Here is a 12,908-nt window from a genome sequence, read left to right on the forward strand (position 1 = left end):
CTTTCAATAACATAGCTGGTCCCTTTCTCCCATGCTTGTCTTGTATATTCTCTGTATATATCTTGTACCTTTTTTGTGCATATATATTGTCTAGCCTGTCAGAATGTTAGCCCCTTTAGGGTAGGGAATCATTTTGATTCAACTCCTTTCCCCCATCCCTTTTCTTAGCACTCTGTCTTTCAGCAAGTGTTTAATGAATAGTTGATTTGCAACTTGTTCTCTTCCTGAAACCTTTGGGAATAATAATAGCAATACCTTTCATTCCTACTGTCATTCATACATTTCAAAGTGCTTCCATAGAACTAATCTCATGTAATTCTTATAATACAGAGATGAAATGTTTGGATAGAATATGTGGTAGTTTGTTCATTTTATAAGTGAGGAAATGGGTACAGAGAAATTGAAGAACTTTGTTCAAGTTCATATAGATAAGGACAGATTTAGGATTAGAATTCAGTTCTCATGATTCCTCATTGTCTCTTGCCTCAGGAAATCAGTCAGAAATTATTGACTTACTTTTCTTTACATTTATTTACTTTTGCAACAAATAAATGGGATGCATTTTAATTTTTAAAGGCCATTTATCAAACATTGATGTTAAAAGATGAAACATTAAATAGTTCCTGGTAACAGGTAGCTCACAGTTTTGTAGAGAGAAAAAACATACATACTGACGACACTAAATCAAAATCAGAGATTAAGATGTACTAATCAAAATAACAGAAAAGTGAGAGAGTCTTAAGTGCTACAGAGGCTAGCATTGAAATAATTGACTATGGAAAGGGAGAATAAGGTGAAATTTTGTTTAGACTAAAATTAGTGAGAAAATGAAAGACCAAGTTTTATAACTGATAGATTAGGAAAAGTTGGAAGAATACACGGTTTTAGTTAGGAAGTAGGAGAATATAGGTCTAAATCTTGAAAGTGTATTTTCAAGTGATAACATTCAAGTTAGAGATAAAGGTGGGAAGAGTGAGTAAGTAAAGCTAGAGTGGTGATTAATAGTTAAATATCCACTTGCAAAACTATAGCCCTTTTCTGTTTAACACTGATATCAAAGTTGAGTAAACATATAGATTATATAATGATGGGGACTGGACCTAGGATTTCATTGATAAGGGGAACTCCCCAATGTGGTTGCTCCTACTTCCAAGGTGGAAATTTGTCTATAATTTATAGTTTTAAAGAGTTATCTAGAATACTGAGAGGCTAAATAAATTCCCTGATATCATATAGCCTTATTAAACTTATGAAAGGCATACATTTGCTAAGTAGAATAGGTAAGCAATTGGATGTTTCAGAACTGAAGTTTGAACCCCAGCCCCTTGCTACCATCATGGAAAATGTCTATTGCCATTGTTGTAGTTGTTGACATTATCATCACCACCATCATCACCATCACAGTAGAGCCCCTGGGAAATTTGACATTGATATCGTAAGAATTTGCCTAGTCATAGGTTCATAAAACTTTAAAGGACCTCAAAAGCCATCTTGTTGAACCCCTTTTTATGGTTATTCTGACTGTCCAAGAGTTCCTCTACATTACTTGCTCTTTGCTCCCCATATCTCTTGATTTTTTGGGTCTGGTAGCACTATATATATAGTAAAAAGAATCTCATCAGCCCCTGCCTTGATTACCACTTGGGTTATATAAAGTCATCAGAAATTGATAGCAGCAACTAATCTGTGTACAATCTGTGCTCTAAGGTTGCATAGAGATATGTATAAAAATGTGGAAATGGAGAAGAGGTGGCTTTGTCCCTGGTGCTAAAATTTGCATGGTGCTTTGCTCTTGATCACTGAATCAATTAAAACTTTGTAAAGCAAACTACAAGAGCCAGATGTTTGGAGAAGTATTTGCTTATTAACTTTCACTGCTCAGCACAATAGAAGCAGCTTTTTCTAGGACCAGAAAGGCCCAGTTGGATTTTACTTTCATCCCAGACTAGTGGAGTATATTCAGTCCAGCTGTCCCATTCTTTCAGCCCTTGGTTTCCTATCTGTAAAAAGAAGAATATTGGAACTGCTTGGTCTTTACCTCTTCTCTGACATGTGACAGCCCTGTGGACTAACTGAAGCAGAATTGCCTTAGAATCTGGAGGAGAAATTTTCTGTGACATGGCTGCTTGCATGGTTGCAGAGAAACTATCCCTTTTTTCAGTCAATTAGCAAGCATTTATTAAATGTCTACTATTATCAGAAGGTAACAGTGCTAGACACTGGGGTTATAAAGACATTTTGTAATTAAGGCACATGTCAAACTCAAATAGAAACTTTCTCTTTTTCGTATTTGTATCCCAAGTGTTTAGTACAGTGCCTTGAACATAGTAGGCACTTTTTAAATGTTTATTGAATCAAATTTCAAAACTATAAAACCTTTTGTAGTTCAATAATAGGAACATTTTCTTTCTTTCTTTCTTTTATTATAACTTTTTATATACAAAGCATATGCATGGGTAATTTTTCAACATTGACCCTTTTAAAAACTTCTGTTTGAACTTTTCCCCTCCTTCCCTCCACCCCCTCCCCTAGATGGAAGGTAGTTCCAATAATAGGAATATTTTTAAACAAATTCATTGACACAGCATATTTTTCATGTCTGTGCACTTTGCAGAGGAGAGAGAAGAATCTCAATCTCTCTCTCTCTCTCTCTCTCTCTCTCTCTCTCTCTCTCTCTCTCTCTCTCTCTCTCCCGTCTCCCACTTGACTACCCTGACCCTCATGCAGACAAGAGATAAAAGTTGTGCTCACAAATGAACAGTAAATGATAAGGGCAGGCTTGGATTTATGTGAGTAAAATGAGAAAGAAGGTAGTCCTGGGTTTAGAAAGGTGAGAAGTAGCACAAGTGTGGCAGGAGGCAGCAAGTGAGACACAATTTTCACTCCTATCCTCTCACCCCCACCAGCTTCCAGTGAGCTAGCTTCAGAAATGGTCCCTAGATGGTCCTCAGAACTAAAAGCAGGAAAATTGAGTTTCATACATGGACTATAATATTAATTTTTTTTCTGATTCACACTATTTCACAAGCATCTATCCGGCTTAAGAATTCCTAGCTGGACTCAGGCTGAGCTTCTTCAGAATACAGCTCATTTCTGGTTATCCCTTTGTGCTTACTCTTTGCCTGAGCCTGCTAATGTTAGAAGTCTAAAAAAAATAAGTTAATAAAGAAATTTAATATTGCCAAAAATATAAAGATTTTTAGGATCTAGAATTGGAACAGATCTTAAAGGTCATCTAGTGTGTATACTCCTATTTTATAGATGAAGAAACTGAGGTCCATTCTAATTAAATAACTTGCTAATTTCACAAAAATAATACCATAACTGGGATTTGAACCCAACTTCCCTGACTTAAAATCCAGGACTCATCCTCTTAAGTTTATCAAGCATTTGTTAAGCACATGATGCTAGGGAATATAAAACTATAATAAAACAGTCCCTATTCTCAAGGAACTTAGATTCTTTTGGGGGCTTATATGTTCCTAAGCAAATATAAATATATTTTACACAAGGGGCTTCCCCTCCCCTCCTCCCCTTTTCCCTTTAGATATATCTCTATTCTCCATTACTACATGTATATGTAAATTTAGTAGATGCTGTGAATATCTTTCTTATTAAATTATTAGGAATAGTGTTCATCGTGACTAACATGATGAAGTTGAGAAATTTTATCTTTGAAATCTTGCCACTTTTCTCCTACTTCCCTTCAGCAAATTTTTCCCCAAGCACCTAGTATCACTATATTGGCTTCTGGCTTCTTAGTGTTCCCCAATGGTACACCCTAATGATCCCAGATATTTCTTTGTTTTCAACCTTTCCCCCCTTTTTCTCCTCAAAAGAGTCTTGTCTTGTTTCCCAGAGGTTCCTTGCCCAGAAAAGGGTAAGGCCTTATTTTCTTTTTCTCAGATTCTTACTTAAGGAAGCTAATGAACTAACATGTACTATGCTCATATAATGATTTAAAGAAAATCCATCTATTCAAATGCCTTTATTTTATGAAGAAAAACCTAAGAGACCTGAAGAGATTAAGTGACTTGGCAAAAGATCATACAAGTAGAAAAAAACAGGAACAAAACTTCAATCCAAGTATTCTGACTTCAAGTCCAGTACTCTTTCTATAGTGTAAACTGATATAGTAATGAGTTAGTCATATTTTCATTGTGACAAAACCTTTTTGAAAACAATGCACCAAACAGAAAGTTAACTTGAATAGTAAAATTTCAACCACAATGGAAGGTCATGTTAGGACAAATTGACCCAGCTCACAGGAGCATGTGAGCTGATAAGAAAAACATTATAAAGAAGTAACAGGAGGGGAGCTGGTATTCACAGCTAAGAACTCTAGACCACCTCTCTGAAGTTTGCCTTACTCTCTCTTAGTTTCCCCCCCTCCCCCATCATGTATGGCAACTCCACTGTCTTCCCTGCCATCTTTCCTCCCTAGATTGTTTATTTAGAAGCACTAGCATCATTATGTTGTTCCCCTCCTTCCAGGAACAGATTGCCACAAACCATTCTCTTCAGCCCTTAGTTCTTTCCTAGGCCTTCATCACTTCTCTGCCTTGACCCATTGATGAACCAACCGAACGCTACATTCCACTCTTCTCCTGAGATGATATTCTGTCATCATAAAGTTTTATCACATTTAGGTTAATGAAAGTATTGATGATGCTGATACATTGTTGGTGGAATTGTGAATACATCCAGCCATTCTGGAGAGCGATTTGGAACTGTGCTCAAAAAGTTATCAAACTGTGCATACCCTTTGATCCAGCAGTGTTTCTACTGGGCTTATATTCCAAGGAGATCTTAAAGGAGGAAAAGGGACTTATATGTGCACGAATGTTTGTGGCAGGTCTCTTTGTAGTGGCCAGAAACTGGAAACTGAGTGGATGCCCATCAATTGGAGAATGGCTGAATAAATTGTGGTATATTAATATTATGGAATATTATTGTTCTGTAAGAAATGACCAGCAAGATGATTTCAGAGAAGCTTGGAGAGACTTATATGAACCGATGCTGAATGAAATAAGCAAGACCAGGAGATTATTATATACTTCAACAATACTATATGATGATCAATTCTGATGGACGTGGCCCTCTTCAATAATGAGATGAACCAAATCAGTTCTAATAGAACAGTAATGAACTGAACCAGCTACACCCAGCAAAAGAACTCTGGGAGATGACTATGAACCATTACGTAGAATTCTCAATCCCTCTATTTTTGTCTGCCTGCATTTTTGATTTCCTTCACAGGCTAATGGTACACTATTTCAAACTCCGATTCTTTTTGCACAGCAAAATAACTGTTAGGACATATATGCTTTAAGATACTTAACATGTATTGGTCAACCTGCCATCGCAGGGAGGGGACAGGGGGAAGGAGAAAAATTGGAATAAAAGGTTTGGCAATTGTCAATGCTGTAAAATTGCCCATGCATATAACTTGAAAATAAAAAGCTGTAATAAAAAATAAAAATAAAATGTTAGAGCTAGAAAGATGGGCCTCATAATCCAATACTCTAATCTTTCAAATTAGGAAGTTTAGGCCTAATGAGGTCAAATGATCTGCCAGATTTGCACATGGAATAAGGCATAGTGGCAGAACTTAAATCCACTAATCTTGACTCCAAATTGAAAGCTCTTTCTACCCTACCTTCCCCTCTCTTCCCTTACCCCATTATTATCTACTCATGATTGAGCCAAGGTTGATAAATCCTGACTGCCTTTCTCCAACTCTCTCCTTGAAGATTGAGTGAAGATTTCAGATTAAGATCCAGGCTCTAGAAGCCAAGATACAGAATCTCCCACAAAGCTGACTCTGGATTTCTTTTCTTTTTTAATTACACTCTGCTTCATCTTTGAGAGGTCCTGATATCCAAGATATAGTATTTATTAAAGGTATAGGACTTGGCTCTTTCTCCTAACCCCTACCTTTTCTCTCTTCATGCATAAGAGCATTTTCCATTTGCTCTGCTTATTATGGTTTCCTCTTAAAATCTCAGCTATTTTCTTTTCTCATGAATAAGAGAAGTATCAGAGAAGTATCCTTGAACAGATGGGGTAAAAATCTGAGAAGGGCTTCTGTCGCATTAGGGGAGGGAGAATTCGCCAGGTTACCACATCATTCACATCTTCCTGTCAGTTGTCTATCTTTCTTCAACAGCCTGTCTCTTGCAATCAGGAGAGAGTGTGTACTCTGATTCTGATCTGGATTGTTGATCTCTAAGACTACATTATAGTCCAATAAAATTCAGATTAAATGAAAGGATGACCAGTTTAGTTTAGTAAAAAGTCTGAACGACAGGCTATTTCTTGGAAATATACAGCTCGTTACTGTCAGCAAAGTTAGAATCGGGCTTTATAATTGGCCTATCACATAGCTGCTTAAGTGGTATGCTTATATAAGTCACATCTTCTCTCCTGAATCCTCCACTGATACAAATTAGGTTCTAACTCATTCAAGAAGATATTAATGATCATCCTTGCCATCTGAGTAGGTACACTCTCATTAGTGCCTCCTAATATGCTGTTGGGGTAGGGATGATTTGGACTCCACTCTTTCCTGCCCCCCAACTCAAACATATGATAAACTACCTTGTTCTTCTTTTCTATTTTTAATGCTTGGCACAAGACTGATATATTGTGAGTAAATAAATATTTGTTAAATTATATCAGGTTGAACAATGTATACAGTTGGATGCTTTTCAAGTGTCTGAAAAGTATCTCTTCAGAAGATAAGCATGCTTCTAGAAACCAGTTAATCATGAATGATTTGCCCATCAAACTCCATCTTCAGAGTTCAATTCCATATTCCTGTCTGAGTTAAAATTCAGAATTAATGAAGTGCACATGAATTAAATAAATTGTAATTGGGATCCTGAATTGAATCATTAATACACACACACACACACACACAGAAAATGTATCTGATGAGCATAAGGGAGCCTCCACAATAGAAAAGTCACCATAAGGTATTGAAACTCAAGCTGTATTAGTGGTTTTCATAGTATTATTTGCAGTGCAAAGTGATTTTCAGCATTTTGGAACAAGTTGTGAAGACGTGATAAGTATCTGTCCAGAGGAATTTTTTTTAAGTCTCAAAGTAGGAACTTGGCACCAGGGCAAGGGGAAGATGGTTGGGGGCGGCAGCATCATTTTGAGTAAACAGAACATTGCATTAGGCAGGATGATCTATTCACTAAACCATTCGGGTGGATTGAAGTCTTACCATATTATTTTTAACAAACTTGCTAGTGAGAAGCCATTGTCACTGATATAATGTTATCTTTCTCTATGGGGAGACCGACTCAACAACTAGGTTTCCAACAAATTATTATCTAGGGTCTATTTTTAGCTTTTCTTTTCCCTGAACTCACTCTGTGTGATGTCCTGTGGATAACTTTCAGAGGAAGGGGAAAGAAATCGAATATGTCAGCCATGGATTGATTGAGTATACCAGTACTACATTGCCCAAGATGCTGATACAAAGTGGGCCTTTTGTAGAGCAGAATTTCTTATCATGCATGGATCCCCTCATCCTGGTCTGTAAAAGTCTGTGAACCTTTGCTAAGAAGGATCTTTAAAAATGTATAAAGGTTGTAAAGAAAATCAATCACATTAAAATAAACTCTATCTATTTATTTTAAGTTCATGGACCTTAATTAAGAACCCCAGTCTTAAAAGCAGTCTTGATTTACTTGGGGAAATGTGATTAAATTATCTGAACCTCACCTCTGAATCTTGGTTTTTGAAGGAAGTTGGATTTGAGTATCTAGTGTAATAGAGTACTGGACTTGGAGTTAAGAAAACCTGGATTCAAATTTTGACTCAGATATTTAATAACTATATGATCTTGGACATAAACTTTTAATTTTCGCATCTATAAAATGAGGGGGTTGAATTTGTTAACCTCTCAAGTTTTTCTACCCCTAAATCTATGATTGTATGTTCTATCAGTCAGAGGAAAAGGGATTTAGTGAAGTATGCTGTATTTAGGGAAAATTTGTTGGGCACTGCCCCACACAGACTGAAACCTGGGAGACTTTGATTTTTAAAAAGTTAAGATCACCCACCATATCCTACATCAGTGCCAGTTGTCTTGACTTTTGTCTTGCCACTGGATTTCCATGATTCTGGAGGATAAAGTGAGACTGATGGCTTGGAATCCAATTCACATACAAGACAAGATATCATCCCGTTATATTATTGGCTTCCTTCAAGAATGAAGGAGGAACAACAACCACAGTTGGAGGAGGTGAGGCTCCAACTAAACCTTGAAGAATAGATTATGACTGAGACAGAGTATTCTAAGTAAGGGGAATAAAATGAGTGGAACCAGGGAGGAGAAAAGGAGCATGAGTAGCATCAGGAGGTTGGTCTGATTGGAGCAGAGGGGAACATTCTACTAAGAATGTAAAATGAATTGTATAGTTCCTCTAGTAGTTTCTCTTCATCCAGTTCCCACAATCTAAGAATCTCAGAACTGAATATTTCCTGAATATTGCAGCTCCTGAAGATATTTATGGAAGCTTGGCACACAGAAAACTCTAAGGTGATACTTTGGAGCCAGAACTTTTGGTTTATATATCTTCATATCTTCTATTAATTGGACAACAGGGCCCAGATCTTTATTGTGTTTCCAGTGAATCCATCCTTGTTGAATGACTGACTAATCCTCTCTTTGCTGTTTACTTTCCTTAACAAAACTTTCTTCACTCTGTAATTCTATAGGTTCCCAAAGGCACGGATCAGAATTGGGCTCAAAAATTGTATGACCGGCATTCCAGCAGCCAGCACTTTCAGAAACCCAGAATGTCCAATACCTCTTTCATTGTCTTACATTTTGCAGATAAGGTGAGTGTTTTTTTTTTTTTTTTTGGAAGCCTTGTCACCATGAAAAGCCCTACCATATGGGCCTGTGAACTAAGCTCTTTCTTTGAATTTGATTACTTTGAATGTCTCCTATGAAGGCTTCTAGTTTATTTTCCTCTCTGTCCTGTGCATCTGCCTTACATTAGAATATTCCTGAAATGTAATCTAATTATCAGTACTCTTTTGAAGGTTGATGGTGGGAGACAGGACTCATACTTGCTTAAATGTTTCAGGAGGGCTTATCTTTCTTGTGAGGGATGTGTATGTATTTGTGTGTGTGTGTATGTGTGTGTATATATGTATGTGTATATATATATATATATATATATATATATATATATATATACATCTTTATATATAGAAACATGTGTAAGGTAGGAATAGGACCTGTGCTGTCACTGGTATAGGATACTAACAATGAGAAAACTGTCTACAATACATGTTGGAAGCTTCTCTGAAAGCTTATACAAGGATCATACAATCTGTATGTATGAGAGGCAAGACTGGAACTCAGATCTTCCTGACTTTGAGACTGCTTATTCATCCTACCTCTCGTACATAATTCCTATAATTATAAGCTATGTAATTACATGGAATGATTTCTATTACTTCCCATTGTCATGGAGGCATGTTTTGGCAGAAGGGCAAATAATTCATTCTCTAGTCCAGGGCTTCTTAATCTTTTCTACTGTTGAAATGAAAATTTTTTACACAACCTTGGGTATGTAGGTATATAAAATAGGCACACAAATCAAACATTTACTGTTAATAAATCATAATTTCACAACCCCCACATTCAGTTATGAGCCTCTATATGGACTCTGGAGGGTTTGGGGTAAAGTGACATAATGAAAATCATGTCTTCTTTTTTGAAAACTGTGCCTTCAGTTGTGCATGGGCTCTGGCAGGTTCTACCAAGCTGAAAAAGCTTCAAGTATGACCACAATTATAATTTAAGGACTGGCTTACCTAAATTCAAAGAGTTTCTCCATTAAACAGTTGACTGCCAAGTGTTAAAGAATGTCCTAAACTTGAATCTTTGAGTTGCCATATTTTCTCTTTTGATTTGTATTCATTTATTTATTTAATTTGGCAAGGCAATTGCAATTAAATGACTTGCTCAGGGTCACACAGCTAATAAGTGTTAAGTGTCAGAGGCCAGATGTTTTTTAATTGAATTAAATTTTAAAAAATTTTTATACACATTTCTTTATAAATCATATTGGGAGAGAAAAATAAGAACCAAAGGGAAAAACCATAGGAGAAAAAACTGAAAAAAAGAAGTGAACATAACATGTGTTGATTTATATTTAGTCTCCATAGTTCTTTTTTTGGATGCAGATGGTGTTTTCTATCCAAAGTTTATTGGGATGGCCTTGGACTGAGGCCAGATTTGAAGCCAGGTCCTCCTGACTTCAGGGCCAGTGTTCCATCCACTACATCATCTAGCTGTGCATATTTTCAACTTGTGGTATTATTTTTGGTTAAAATAAGAGATAGATTTTTTGGAATAGCTAATGATTAATATGATTTCCTATGGAAAAAAACAGTACTAATTATGGGGAAAATCACACATCCAACAATTAAGACATTATAGTTCAACCCCAATAATTGTCTATGGTGCTAGCTAGTTTTGCTGTTTGTAAAAGCATTAAGCAGTGGTATCTTCCTAAAAAGTTGGACAGAAATAACTTTTTGTAAATAGTTTCCTCTTTTAAATATACTAGACAAAGTTTCCATGTAAAGGAATTCTATAAAAAGTCATTTAAAAATAATAAAATAAAATAAATTGGCCCCAATAAATATTTTGTGTAATTTCTAATTTTCATATGTTTCTTGTGAAATGACCCAAAATCAAGACTAATTTAACCCTCTGCACAAGAGTGCTTTGGAACATAGTCCTATAAGAGTTTTGAAATTTGCTTAAAGGAACATACAACAAATATGGGATTTCTTCCTATGTTTTCTCATTGTTTGTACCTACTTAGAAGAATGTTAAGAAGATGACATGACTAAGGACAATTTAGGAAAATGTTATAAAAATGAGATGACCTCCAATTTTTGGCTCTCTTGATTTCCAAACCAATATACTACTTATTATCTCATGCTGTTTCATGTAGTAGCTTTTGAAGACTTCAAATTGTAGTTGGGCTGCTCTGATTGAAGTTCTGACTTCCTTGTCCTTTTTTCCCCACTACTTTGGGTTATAGGTGGAGTACCACTCCGATGGATTTCTTGAAAAAAACAGAGACACTGTGTATGAAGAACAAATCAACATCCTGAAAGCCAGCAAGGTAAACAAACCCCAAAAAAGGACTGAGTTAATAGTCATTACGAGTTGGAGAAATAGCATTAATGGATATGCAACCTATCTATAATCCCCACCCTGGAATCTTCCAAAGAGAAGGTTATGTGGGGGCAGCAAAGACTGCTACCAACAATGGCATTTCCTTTCTCCATGTAATACCTACATCTAATTGCTTCAAAGAAGAAATATATTAGGAGAGGGTATTAAAGGGTGGTGTAGTAGACTACAATATGGATGAATGGCCAATAAACAAGAGAGAAAGCAAGAGAATCAGCACACAAGGAGAAAGAAAAATGGAGAAGAAAAAGAGAACATCCAATTTTTCTAGGGCTTATCAAGTTCTATCCCTGATATCCTGAATTTGGACATAAGATAGCTGTACCCCTACTAAAACAGATAACTGTAGTCCTTATCACTTGTTTTTACAGTGTCAGAGTCAGAGTTTAGGGAAAAAATGAAGCTGATGCCCATGAGAAATTTTCTGTGTTTCCAAAATTTTCCCATAAATTTTGTTGGTTTCTTCTTTCCTGGACATAATTATGGTAGGTAGCAAACATTGTCTCCATTTTACAGGTAGATAAAGTAAAATACCAGAAGATATTTGCAATTATCTCAACAATGCTGAGCAATCTAAATAATAGAACCCAAGTCTTTCTACCTTCTACCTTTAGCCTTCTGTGTTAGACCAGGATATTTCCTGAATTTTCCCAGAGTCTATGTTATATTGCTGCCAACATTAATTGTGCAACATCTTTCCCTCTTCCCTTTATCTTTTGAAAGCTCAGGATATAATGGCCGTAAATACCTGACCAGGGTTGGCTATCAGTCCCCTTATTGGGGTTCCAGGGCATATCTTGTAGTATCATTTTTGAAAGAATTCAGGGTGAAACCATCTGCAAATCAGCATGGTGTTTCTTGGGAGATGCACCCACAGTCCTCCTCTTTAAGAGAGAGGCAGGCCTGCAGAGTAAAGCAAGGGATTATATTGAGAAGTAAGAGTAAGAAAGAACAGGAGAATTGGGCAAGACAGGAAAATTGGACAATCTCAGATAAGATGGTCATGGGAAAAAATCCCTGTGATTAGATCTAACTGAGGTAGGATATGCATGGAAAAAATCATTTTATTCTAGCGAGGTTCATGAGATAGAAAGAGAGTCAGGATTTAGAGCTGAGGTAGCCACTAAAATTCCATTATTTCCCCCCCTCAAAGAACTGGGACCCAAATTCATTTGGGACTAGGGATTAAGGTCTCATCTTCTGTAACTTCAGGCTGAGAAGGGGCATAGAGCTAGCCCTGGCTAAAGGCCCAGTCATGAGAGGAAGATGTCTGTAAATAGTAGCATCCAGGGAGTAAAACATCCCTTCCAAAGGCTGAGGTTAATCTCTCTCCTGTTTAAGGCCATCTGAAAAATGATTGCGGTTAATTGGGAGGACACAGATCTTATTACAGGGTTTAAAAGGCAAGGCCCAAATATCAAAAGCAAAACAGCAATTAGGAAAGGTGTCAATAGAGGGAACAGAAGAGAAAGAAACCAGGATCCCCAAGAGTTTGACCCAGAACTCTTTAAAAGTAGCTGCTGATGGAGGTCACAGATATAATCAGACTTCTCGGGGATCTGGTCACCTTGTAATTTAACTTGATAGGAGGTGTTCCTATAAACAAAATAGGGCCAAAGCACAAACACCCCTTTCAGAGGCAAGGAAGTAGTCCAAAGTGATGCTG

General features: G+C 36.7%; 1 protein-coding gene across 2 annotated transcripts in view; it reads left to right on the top strand.

Moving 5' to 3' along the window:
* MYO5B (myosin VB) overlaps positions 1–12,908 on the top strand; it is a 497,816-nt gene that overhangs the window by 322,543 nt on the left and 162,365 nt on the right. For both annotated transcript variants that reach the window (XM_031945960.1, XM_031945961.1), the window contains exons 13-14: positions 8,737–8,859; positions 11,088–11,171. In XM_031945960.1, coding sequence (XP_031801820.1) covers positions 8,737–8,859; positions 11,088–11,171 — 207 coding nt within the window. The remainder of the gene's footprint in view (positions 1–8,736; positions 8,860–11,087; positions 11,172–12,908) is intronic.

The sequence above is a fragment of the Sarcophilus harrisii genome, chromosome 1, assembly GCF_902635505.1.
Source record: "Sarcophilus harrisii chromosome 1, mSarHar1.11, whole genome shotgun sequence".
Lineage (NCBI taxonomy): Eukaryota > Metazoa > Chordata > Mammalia > Dasyuromorphia > Dasyuridae > Sarcophilus > Sarcophilus harrisii.